The sequence below is a fragment of the Leptonotus elevatus genome, chromosome 18 (assembly GCF_054856555.1).
Source record: "Leptonotus elevatus isolate MCC_2025b chromosome 18, RoL_Lele_1.0, whole genome shotgun sequence".
Classification (NCBI taxonomy): domain Eukaryota; kingdom Metazoa; phylum Chordata; class Actinopteri; order Syngnathiformes; family Syngnathidae; genus Leptonotus; species Leptonotus elevatus.
In genome coordinates this window covers 7,010,659-7,023,093 of record NC_141256.1, presented here as the reverse complement: position 1 = coordinate 7,023,093, position 12,435 = coordinate 7,010,659, and the positions used below count along the sequence as shown (strand labels likewise).

The following is a 12,435-nucleotide window of genomic DNA, read 5'->3' as shown; positions in this document are numbered from 1 at the left end:
ATTTTATTTTTTGATGATCTGTCGTGGTTTATGTGGCCATATTGATACTAATTGGGCCGTGCAGCTGCAGGCCAGAAGCAAAGCCACAGATCTTGTGACCCAATAATCCAATTAAGCATTTAGCTACATGCCTTTGCGCTGCTACATTCCACTTAGCTCGGCCATCAGTCACTTCCTGACTCTCACACACACACAAATATGTTTATGTTTGACTTGTCTCCCCCCCTTAAAAAGATACTAAGAGGCTCAATCTGTCTTCATTAGTTGCCCGGCGATAACCAGGAAACAAGCAGGAATTTTAAACAGCAGGCTATCCAACCTGCGGCCCTTTCCCCTTTTTACCTTTGACCCTAGCATTATTACGGATGATAACCCAACGGGAAGAAATCACGTTAACACCATCGGGTCTTTTTGGACGATTACTCGGAAGTTCTGAGACCTTTGGTGAACTCGGGATTTCTGAATTCCTCCCCGGGGTTGTCAAACGAGGTGGAATCAGGTGACTTTGAGTGAATGAGACACATTCATTTTATTTAAGACAATGCCTAGTTTGAAGGGTTTTATTCAGACGTCCAACGTAAATAGTCTCACCTTTGTCTCGAGGTTATACTTTATTGGAAATAGACTTTATTGTATACACTCCAAAAACAGTTGGGTCAAAAGTAACCCAATTATGGATCAAAACTGGACCGATCCACTTTATGGGTCAATTTGACTCAATTGTCTCTGTTGTTTTTATACATTTTTGACCCAGAGTTGGGTGAAATGAACCCAAGAAGAGGATCTAACCCAACTTCATGGGTTGTTTCATACAAAAATACCTAGTTTTTGACGCAAAATTGGTTCAAATTGACCCAAGTAGAGGATTTGACCCAAATTGGGTTGTTTTATGCAATATGGCTTGATTTTTGACCCAAAGTTGGGTAAAATTAACCCGAGTAGAGTATGACCGAATTTTCTGGGTTGGTTTATGCAAAATGAACTTGTGTTATTGTTTGTTTGTGTTTTGTTGGTTCATTTGTCTCAAAAATAAAAATTGAGTCGAATTGACCAAGTAGACGAGCTGTCCATTTTTGACCCATAATTGGGTTATTTGTGTAGAAAATGGAAACATAGAAAATATGGATTTGATTTATATCAAGTACATAGCATTCATTTTATATATAAACAATATACCGTTCATACGGTGGACATTTTATATCATCTCTACAATACATTTTAGGCCTATATACTGTATACATATTATTGCACAACTCTATTTTTGAATTAATATTGCCTTTATGCAACTGTATAAATTAAAAAGTGGGGAAATGTTCTCCCAGTAATAATGTATGTAATGTCCTGGCTGGTCCACCCAACTATAAATTACTAAAGAAAGTGATCCATAGTTACAACAACCACAGGGACACTTTTCCTCCACAGAATTCAGTCTGTTATTTTCAGGTCCATTTATTACCAATTGTCCCTTTAAAGTTTCCCAGTAGGTGGGTAGTTGGTCAGCTGTCGAGATTAAAGGATTTTTATTTCCCGAGAAAGTATGCGTTCAATCCCAGTTCCTGATGACAAGCCCACATGGCGGGAACGTGCATGTGGAGGGGTCGGGGTTACATTTCGTACGTGTGACTGAAGATGGTCCCTCCTTGGAAGGACTCCCACGCAGCCCCCTGTGGAAACATTCTACAAACCACAATTCAAGTACAACAAGGCTGACTGTTGCTGTTCACACGACGTTAACACAACAAACAGCGTGTTCCTGTCACCAGGCCAATTTAGCAGAACTGCTAATAAATCAAAAGGTCGCTGTCAGGCCTGGGTGAGATGGCCTAAAGTTCATATAATGGAGTCCAAATCGATACCATGGGGTGAAATATACCGTGCACCCCTACTGTCAGTCATGATGCTATCATAAAATGCACCTCCAGCATACTCGCATTAGAAGCCGAATGGGGAAACTTTGGCTGTGCGTAAAGCACCGTGTGTGTTTATGTGTATCTCGTTTCAGAAAAACAGGGAGAGATTGTTCTGTTATGTAATATGTCCTCGCCTCGCAGCTTTCATTCCCTTTGCTCACTCTTAATTTGTCTCCCTCATTCCCTCACGCCGTTCCTCCAGGGCCGCACCACCTGGATGTCACGGAAAAAAATAAAAAATGGCCACAAGAAAAGGCTGCTGTCTTAAGTCAGCGCCTCCATTCAGAGGCGGTGATGAAAAAGCTTTGAAAGAGCTCAATTGTTCCCACATTGAGCATCTTTACGCTGCTAAACCGTAGGCCTCCATGTTGCTGCCGTTGGGAGGAGTGTTTGGAGAACGCTGAAAAGCATTTATTTATTTGTCTTAAAACATATTCATGGAAATGCAACGATTGGGTACGCATGTTTTCATTGGACACTGACTGTTGTGACTCATTCTAAAAAACACGAACGTTAGCATTGACCTTGTTGCTAACAAGAATTGAGTTTTCTTGATAGGAAACAAACAAAAGTTGTGTCTTTTTGTTCGAAAAAGACAAAACTTATAAACATTTGGAGATATTGTATTGTATGCATTTCACTTGACATTGATGGAATGTTTGTGATTTATTGTAAAACTGACATTAGCATAGCCACTTGTTGTTAGGCAAAATTCATGAATCTTTATCCGTATCACAAAGGAAATGTGTTTTTGCTGTTTCGGATTGACAACATTTAGAGATAAATGCTTTCGATTGGACAGTGACAAAATAATTATCTGTACTGATATTAAATAACTCACAGCCAAAGGGATTACTTCTTTTATGCTAATTGTCTGCTAACGTGTGCACGTCTGTGTTTTTGTTTTTTGCAGGGTCATCAACATACGAGGACGACCACGGACCTCCTGTTCCAAGAGTGAGTCACTTTTTTTCCCCCTGGTATTTATTCTTCTTTGGTTTATTCTATTATGCATCTGTACACACTCATAAACACATGTATTCATACACAGAATGTTAGCGCTAACGGTTTGTACATGTCCAGCTGTGTGTGTTTCTGTGCCAGCTTCTTCCTGCTCCTTGTTCATTATCTCCCCGTCAAGTCATCACTTTGTTCATCACCAGCCACGTTAGCCATAGTAGCAACACTAGCCATACAAGCTACTTTGACCGAGTTAACTTATTAGCCACATAGCCCGTCGTATGCAAGTGTCATTTGTTCATGTTTACAGAAGAAATCCACCCGAACTAAACAACCAGTGTTCCGTCTTGATTACTTTGAAGACGAGCAATCTGAGTCAAACAACTTAATCCCGCGTCAGCATTGTTGCCGATAGAGTTAGCGTGCTTGCTAGTGCTAATATCTATGAATAAAAACAGGTTTTGTTTGCTATTTTGTTTCTCATCCCCCCAAAAAACTTCTTCTTTTTTTTACATACCTGTGACATAAGGGGACATATTTGTGTTATGCGTAACTGTGAATTCCTATAACCCTCAAAATGTCCTTCATTTCTTTCTTTTCAAAATTATACAATTTCTTAAGCTAATTACTTTCCTACCTCAAACTTCAACTAACCCAGAGGTTATATAACCATTTTTAGATTGCTTAATTTATTATTCATTATTGTTTTGGTATGTTTTGATGATTCAGCCCCTAAAGACAGTTTCAGTTAGAAAAATGAGATATGGGAGGCATCCGCAAAATATAACAAAAAAGATCTCATGAACCCTAATCTTAAAGATGCAGGAAGTCATGTCATGGGTCTGTCATGGGTAGACCCCCAAAAGTCTCTAAATCCCATGCTTAAAAATACATAGCAAGTCTGTCAATTTGGTTAGAAGCAACCAGGGTGATTTTTGCCATTTCCAGGGGTGTTTGAAATTAAGATTACAACCAAATTTGAAATGTTTGTACTAGACAGATGAATGATGCTAAATTTTGAACTTTTTTTTTTAGTTGTCATTCCGTGTCGGTGAAGCATGGCTTTGAAATGTCATGACTCATCATGAATCACAAAACTCTTTAATTAATATCCCCACAAGGTCGGACCTTGACCAAACCTCTTTGTGTCCCGTCATAAATAGATTCATAACTTTCAAGTTTTCATGATGGCGACAGTTTGACCCTTTAAAACATGAATTACATTTGCATTATTGCCGATTGTGTCTAAAGATATTTGCAACATCTGTGAACTACAACGCAGTAACGTCAAAGTCAAACCTCCAGCTCAAATTGAGTGAAAAATGAGCAATTAGTAATATTTTCCACCGGTCATCGTCGTGGCTGCAATTGTGGCTCGCACTGGCTTTCATTCAAGGCTGAAATGTGTCATGTTAATGAGAAGTGAACGTGTTTGAGAACACGACCGATAAGCAGGACTTGATAAGCAGCTGATATAGTTCTTGAACATTCCGCGCTTGCTTGTGTTTAAACGTTAATATGCTAATCTGGAAGGAGATGGTGTTTAACCACACACTGCCGCGTGTTCTATTTACAAAGATTTAATATATAAAATTCAACAAGTTCATGAAGGAAAAAGACGATTTAACGAATCCTGTGATTCTCCTCAACAAAAACTTGAAATACTGTAGAATAAAAACTGGTGTGTCTTCCAATCATTAATGATACCGTCGATTTTCCGTATCGTTACAAAAACGAGGTTTCAACATGATCCAAATAAAATTGTCGTAAAATCTGATTGGAATGCCCCAAAAAAAAATTTCAACAGCCCCCAATTTTTTTTTATCTGGACCCATTGAATATTTTTGATTACGTTACTATTCAGCAATATTTTGCACCACCCAAGAAAGTGAAAGTCAATATTCCATCACACACTACCAGGAAGATGATTGTGACAAAATAAAGGTATTGCGTAACACGTCTGCTTTCCACCCACCTTCAAATTCTATCTCGCAGCGCTGCGTTACAGCTCTGACAGACACACTCGCCATTTCCTCAACATGAACTCTTGCCAGCACACATTTATACAATACACACAGTCACACACAATGTTTTGACACATTTTCATAGATGAAGTTAGTTGGCTCGACTCGCGTCCGGGGAAGATTTGATTTACTTATTTTCAAGCAGCCGTGACAGGCCACTTCTCCATTCAAGTGTCTTGATGGATTCACATTTAATGTTGGAAAGCTGTGATCAGCACATCCAACATTTGACACACAACTACACTAAGTGTGTCATAAATACGGCTTTGTGCTCTTTGTTATTGCTTTTTCGGCAAAACAAATTTTTGCAACAATTTTGACCCTGGTGAACTTTTGTGTTTGGTTGAGATTGAAAATCAGACTTGCTCAATAGCAGACGTAGAATTTATATATATATATATATATATATATATATATATATATATATATATATATATATATATATATATATTTTTTTTTTTTTTTTTTAATCACAAAATCCATGCCCAAAACGACATAGCAGCCATTTTGGGCTGAAGCGGCCATTTTAGGGTCATTTTTGGCCATTTCCAGGTTGTTCAACTAGATTTTGTAAGTTTGCTACGGAATTTAAATTACATGAACTACCCAAATGGACAACACCAAGTTGGATAACTTAACTCAAAACTTTAATTTCTTTTTTTTATGACTTTATAACATTTACTATAAACAATGTACTCAATGAAGAAATATTTTCAAAACCAAAGGTGGGGCACATTCTTGTCATGCCTGCTTACGCGTAAAGATGATATTCTTAGCGTTGCGTGTTTTTTCCATACGCTCTCATTTTTACATTGCGCTTAAAACTGTTGTATGAAAGTTATAATCTTTGGCTACATTTACCCTGAATCCCTACACATCTGCATGCACACAAACATAGAGACACACATGCATGCATACTGCAATGCGACCAAACCATCAGTCTTAATTTAAGCAGGGCGTTGACAAAATGCCCGCAGAGGTGGATGCAGCGTTCGCCGCTAACGTGACTGTCTGGAAGATGATGATAAATATGGAAGCAGGCCGTAAACTGCACTTAACATCTTTAAGCATGTCTTTAGTAAAAGTAACGATAACTGGAAAAGGAATGTATCTTCAAGATTTTTTTTTTTATTGTCCAAATATACCACACAAATATATATATATATATATATATATATTTTTTTTTTTTAAGAGCTCAGTATTGTTCATTCGGAAATGTCATCATCATTGCTCTTTTTTTTTTTACCACACAAATATGTTTTCATGTTCAAACCCTAGCTTCTACTTTTATTGAGGACCACAAATGCAAAAATAAAACATAAATAAGTCAAAGTCAAAGTCAAAATAAAAACAAATATAAAATATATAATTCAAAAATTAAATATAAGAAAATAAATTGAAATCGAAATAAAAACAACAATAATTATATGGTATTATAAATAAATAAATGCAAGTAAAAAATAAAAACAATTATAAAACGAGATTCAAAAAATTAAAATTGATATAAAAATAAATGTGAAAATAAAAACAAATATAAAATATACAATTCAAAAATTAAATATAAGAAAATAAATTTTAATTGAAATAAAAACAACAATAATTATATGTTAACATAAATAAACAAATGCAAGTTAAAACAAACGAGATTCAAAAAATAAAAATAGGTATAAAAAAAGTGGAAATAAATACAAAGATTAAAATATGAATAGAAAATAATGTCAATCAATGAATAAAAACTGCTCTCATATTCATTTATTTCATGCTGCAGACGCTGCCAGCATGAAATGCGTCATGAAATGTTATTCAAATGAGGGGGTGGTCCAAAAGTGTGTCTTGGGTTGAACTATTCACCTATTGGTTGATCAACAGTCTTTTACAGGAACTTGTCGAGCAACTTAAGTTGCAAGTTGTGGTGACAGTGCACAAGATTGTCGTCCATTGCTAGTGCTCTCCATGTAAGTGATCGAGACTTCCTTGTTTGCCAACCTGCAGCAGTTTGCAACGGCGGAGTCCAACCCAAGACGCTTAGGACCGCCCCCTCATTTGAATACCATTTCATGATGCAGTTCATGCTGACAGCATCTGCAGCATGAAATAGATGAATATGAGAGCAGAGTGTTTTTATTCATTGATTGACATTTAATTATATTTATATATGTATTTTTGTATTTATTTTTTTAATTTATTTTTTGAATGTCATTTTTATTAAATTTTTACTTGTATTCATTTATTTATGTAAATATATTTTTGTTGTTGTTTTTATTTTGATTTATATTAATTTTTTTGTATTTAATTTTTGAATTATATTTGTATATGTTTACTTTTACTTATTTATTTGTAATTTTGGCATTTTTGTCCTCCTTATCTCCTGAGCTGAGCTGTGCTGATTTACAAATAAATATCAGTCATTACAGAGGTTTAAAAAACTTTGCTACGTCGCAACAAGTTCGAAGTGAAGCACCACGCTTGACAAAACGTGTGTGAACTTGTTTAAGTGCCGACATGATCCGTGAATCACTTTTTTACAAGTTACACAGACGCGCGTTCACACCTTGCTCCCACATGGAGGCAATTTGATTTTAGCCCACACACGCCAGTCAAAACAACAAATAAGAAGTGCGCTAATACTTGGCTGTGTTTTTCCTTGTCATGGTTCACCTCGCTGTTTCACTCCTGTTGTTGCTTTCACGAGCTTCTCATTTGGCAAACATTCCGTTTAGAACGTAAGTGCGTCTGCAGCACCAGAGTACTGTACTTCTCCCATGAGACAAGCCTGCCCGACTATTTATAAAAATAATATGTCTTCTTAAAAGTCATTCAGCAATTATTTAACAAAATGTATACCATGTAAAATTGTCAACTTGACTAACATTTTTGCTGCCTACTGGCTACCTGCCATATGCTTATTTAACTCATTTGCTCCCAAAAAACATGTAAATACGTTCTATTTCAAATATTACCCTGCTCCCAAAGACGCATTTATATGTTTGTTGTTGTTGTTGTTGTTGTTGTTTTATGCTAGAGCATACAGAAGGCGTTGATGCACCTTCTGACATGAAGAGGTTGCTTAAAGCAATGGTAGTTATTACAAAAAACGGCCAGCAGGTGGCAGCAGAGTATAAGAGATCAGCCAGGGCCATGTTGCAACAAGCTCTTTTTGTCAGTGTTTTCAACAAAAATTGTAATAATGATGAAACTTAGTTATATTCTAATGCTAATTGCTGCAAAAGTCCTTTTTTTCCTGATGAAAGAAGAGACTAATCTTCCTTTTGGTAGGTTCCATGTTTTTATAATATTCAAACACAATATTCTGTGGGCCTTGCAAAATCAGTCAAAAACCAGTAAAACAGCCGGGAGAGAAGGGGATTGCTTCAGTGAAAATGGCTGTGAGTGAATAAGTTAATCAACTAAATGTGAAGAATATCAAAGCTGAGTTTTCTGTGTTTGGTGAAAAACGTTAGAATTGTTTTTTTTTCGAGTAGGTTGACTGTGAGATACACACACACACACACAGACCACCCCTCCTCGCCACCCCCTCTCTTAGGACAACATTATTACAATTCCAGACTGGGAATGTTAACAAGAATCCATCGCTCCCTACATGTTCTTCCCATCAGGAAAAGGAGATACAGGGAACACACTTTTTAGTCCTTTGTTTTTAGATCTCTATCTAAGTTTTTTTTAACTCCTCCAAGGCATCATTTTAATGGAACTGTTTATCTCTTCCTGATCTTTGGCTCACTTCCTGTCAATCTGTGTTACTCTCACTGTTACATTTGCTTCCGTGGTGTTTTTTCCTACACATGATCATTGACTGAAGTGTGCGTATTCTTCCATGTATTTCTGCTTAACTGACACTTGGGTTCAATTGCATTAGATTATGTTGACATGCTTTTCTCTTGTTGAGTCACTGAGTCCCTCATGGCTGCTTCATTGGTGCGTCATAATCAGCGTGTCATTTCCGCGTCCCTCAGTATGACTCGTTGCAAACTACAAGCTCTGTGTGTGTTTTCAGGTGCTCCCGTTCCCAAGTCAGGTGGTGTACAACCGCGTAGGCAAATGTGGCAGCCGTACAGTAGTCATCCTGCTGCGGTTGCTGGCCGAGAAGCATCAGTTCAACTTGATCTCGTCGGACATCCACAATAAAACACGACTCACCAAACATGAGCAGGTGATGATGATGATATTGTTTTTCCGCGTACAGTGAATGCCGCAGTGTTTCCCACAGATTTGAAATCTACTTGGGCGGTGGCCAATTTACTTGGGTGGCGCGCCCAAGTATTAATAGGGTGTGGGAAACACTGCGTTTATTGCTGGGGATGCGTTCCACACCCACCACAAAAATCCCAAATAAAAAATAAATAAATAAAAATGAAAATAAAAATGGATATAATACACATCATTCATAAATTGACAAAAAGACAACAACACAAAATATGCATAACTAAATAAAAATAAACAAAAGTAAAAAATTAGTTTCAAGAAATAAAAATAAATAAAGTAAATGTGGGAAATAAATACAAAAATAAATATAATTAATTAAATGTCAATCAACAAATGGTGAACATCTGCAATGTAGAGAGGCTAAACTAAAAATATGTTTCTTTTAAATACAATTCTTTCGTGCTTCTTTCTTTCTCAAATGGCTAAACCCCTCGTTCAACAGTCAGCAAGCCATATTCTACAATGCATGGTTTTAACAGCTCAAGGAATTAATAACCCACCCGGTCTGCTCGGCAATACTCAGACAAGTTGGGGCAATGTTGGCATAAAATCCTGTCAAAAGACAGGCCTTCAAAATAAAGGCACACCAGTATAATAACAGTTTCACTGCACTTTCTTTGGTCAGGTTCAAACTGTGTTGCACTTGTTTATTAAATAATCATTCTTGTGGCCCAAATAAGTATGGCAAAACATTATAATTAAACAGCATGTCTTTATTTTGAAAGTTCGACTTTTAGCAGGATTTATTATGCCGAAGTTTCCAGAAGGTTGCAGAGCAGATCGAGAGGGTTATTTATTGCCGGTTGAACCATTTATACACAATTTCTGAAAAGGTTTGGATGAATGTGCCCAAAAAAAAAAAAGTTCTGTAAGTTCATTTCTGTAGACCTGAGCTTGAAAATGATGACCATGCCGCTAGAACCCAAGGCGCGCTCGCTACGAGCCATTCTATGCAAATGTCAATATTGAAACTGCTCCTTGTTTACTCATTCATCAAACCCCGAAAGCCTGGCAGCACACACGGTGGCAAAACACCAATCGGTTAGATGGGATTGGGCGGCCGAGATCTAGGGCATTCCAGCGGCAGGATGGCGACCGAAGTCCAGTGGTTGCGTGCATACTTGAGTGGTCATCAAGCTACGCACATCCATTCCAGCTAAGTTTAGAGACACTGGTGACCCCTTTCCCAACCAATCCCAGTGGTGCACTAGTGGGTCTGCCTATGGTTTGCGCCAGTAGACTTGCGGTATAGTGACCCGTTTGTCCTGTTTAGGATCCAGGCAAGTGGACTCATTGGCGGGGTGCGTGAAACTCACTTCCTGCCCAAACTCCAGAAACAGACAACGGGTGGACGACTTGCCCAAAAACAAACTTGAGAAGAAAATAAAGTTGAACCCTAAAACCTTTAAACAACGCCACAACCTTATGCAAGCAACGCTTTCTTTACATTCTTTTTTTTTTATTGTTTCTTTTTCTTTTTCCACAATACAAACATTTCCTACACAGCAAAATTGTGCCACTGAACGAATTATTATAGTTTGAGAATTTTCATTTTAGTTAGTTTTTATTTTGTTTTTGTTTAACTCATTTTAATTAGTTTTCAGGGTAGTTCTGTTTATTAGTTTAAGTTATTTAAAAAATGCTGTTTTTATTCAATAGATCGCTAAGACACGGCACTAGCTAGCAGCTAGGCTAAAATACTCCCTAGTTACGATGTACACTGTCTAATAATTGCTTATTTTCATATACTTCTATTACATGTTTTACCTTAGTGTTGCTGGGAAATGAAAATGGAGACCTCAAGGAGGCTATTTTTGGAGAAATCTCAAAATCGACATTATCGACCTCCTGCTCTATTTTTCTTAATTATGCCACTTGTTACTCTCCGACATGTGGACCATTTTGCTGGAGCGGGTCACATGTTGAAATAAATCTACTTAAAATCACATTTAAAATCATCCCCAAAGGCTCATGTATTAAATGAATTACCAAAGACTAAAACTAAGGACATTTTCGTTATAGTTCGTTTTAGTTTTTTTGTAAACATAAAATGTAGTTTAAGTTAAAAAAATATATTTTTTAAAGCATTTTCGTTTTTTGTTTTTTTTCGTTAACGAAATTGTTTTGGGAATTATACTTTTTTTGTTAGTTTTAGTTAACTAAAATAACTTTGATTTCCACTCAAGAAGTTGAAAGCAAAAAACATAAGACCCCCGCTCCCCTTTTTCCCTTCATGAGTCCTGCGAGGACGCCACGGGGCGCAGGAAGAGCGGAGGGGCGGGGAGGTGGTGCAGGTATGCTTGGAATCTCTCCGCATTTTGGCCAGACGGCCTTTGGGTTAGGTCAGAAAACACACACACTCAAACAGACACACTCACTGCCAAATGTGCTTAGGGCCTACACATAAACCAGGGAAGGGATTTTGGCACTTAACAGGGGGGAGGGGGACGTCAGGGGTTAACTTTGGGCTAATTGGTCTGGACTCACTATGGAGTCGATGCAGACGCTTGAGTATACCTCAGGATAAGGAATTCAATATTATATATCTTTTAATGAAGGTTGGAAACGATTCCCAAACGTTGAAGTAGAGCAAGTGGAAATGTACTGAGTGGGAGGGTAAAAAGCCCAAAGCTGACTGAGGCCCAAGATTAAGAGCCTTGTGTACATAAACAAGTATACATTTTGCCGCTGCTATGACATAACTGTGAGTTTATAAGAGCAGTGCATTCAAACAGTCAGGTAGATAAACGCCGCCCTTCACTGAACGCTCCCCATAAGAAGACTCATTCAGGTTTAAAAGACGGAATATTAGCTCTTTGTGCCAAACTAGGCAGCCATAAAAGCCAAAATTGGCTGCAGTTTTGGGAAAAAAACGGCTTATGGCGCGAGTGGTGCCAGAGCCGGGTACACTTTTACTGAGTTGGTGCTTTAAAAGTGCTATTAATATGTTGGAAACGTCAACATGCTGTACATCCACTCACTCACTGGCAACATTAAGTACACCTAATCTCATGAGATCCAATACAAACAATGAATCAACATTTCTTGTATTGGACTATATTTTTATATGAAAGATATTTGAATGCCCGACTTGTTTAGGTACTATTTTTTTTTCTTTTTGCATTATAAACTATTTCATACTAAATTAATATAATGAAACATTTTAACGAATACCAGATAATTGAGTTTTTTTTCTTCGATAAACATAATTTAACCTGTCAAATTTCAAAAAAAATCCTGCATAGAAGCCAACATTTGGAAAGTTACGTTTCTGTTCACAGTTTTGATAAACTGCGTGCAAATGCATTTCACATTTA

General features: G+C 37.2%; 1 protein-coding gene across 1 annotated transcript in view; it reads left to right on the top strand.

Moving 5' to 3' along the window:
• The window catches only part of usta (uronyl 2-sulfotransferase a), a 56,439-nt gene that overhangs the window by 21,928 nt on the left and 22,076 nt on the right, over positions 1 to 12,435 (top strand). Inside the window, exons 2-3 of the mRNA XM_086061859.1 lie at positions 2,824 to 2,867; positions 8,910 to 9,065. Of these exons, the coding sequence (XP_085917985.1) occupies positions 2,824 to 2,867; positions 8,910 to 9,065 (200 nt within the window). The remainder of the gene's footprint in view (positions 1 to 2,823; positions 2,868 to 8,909; positions 9,066 to 12,435) is intronic.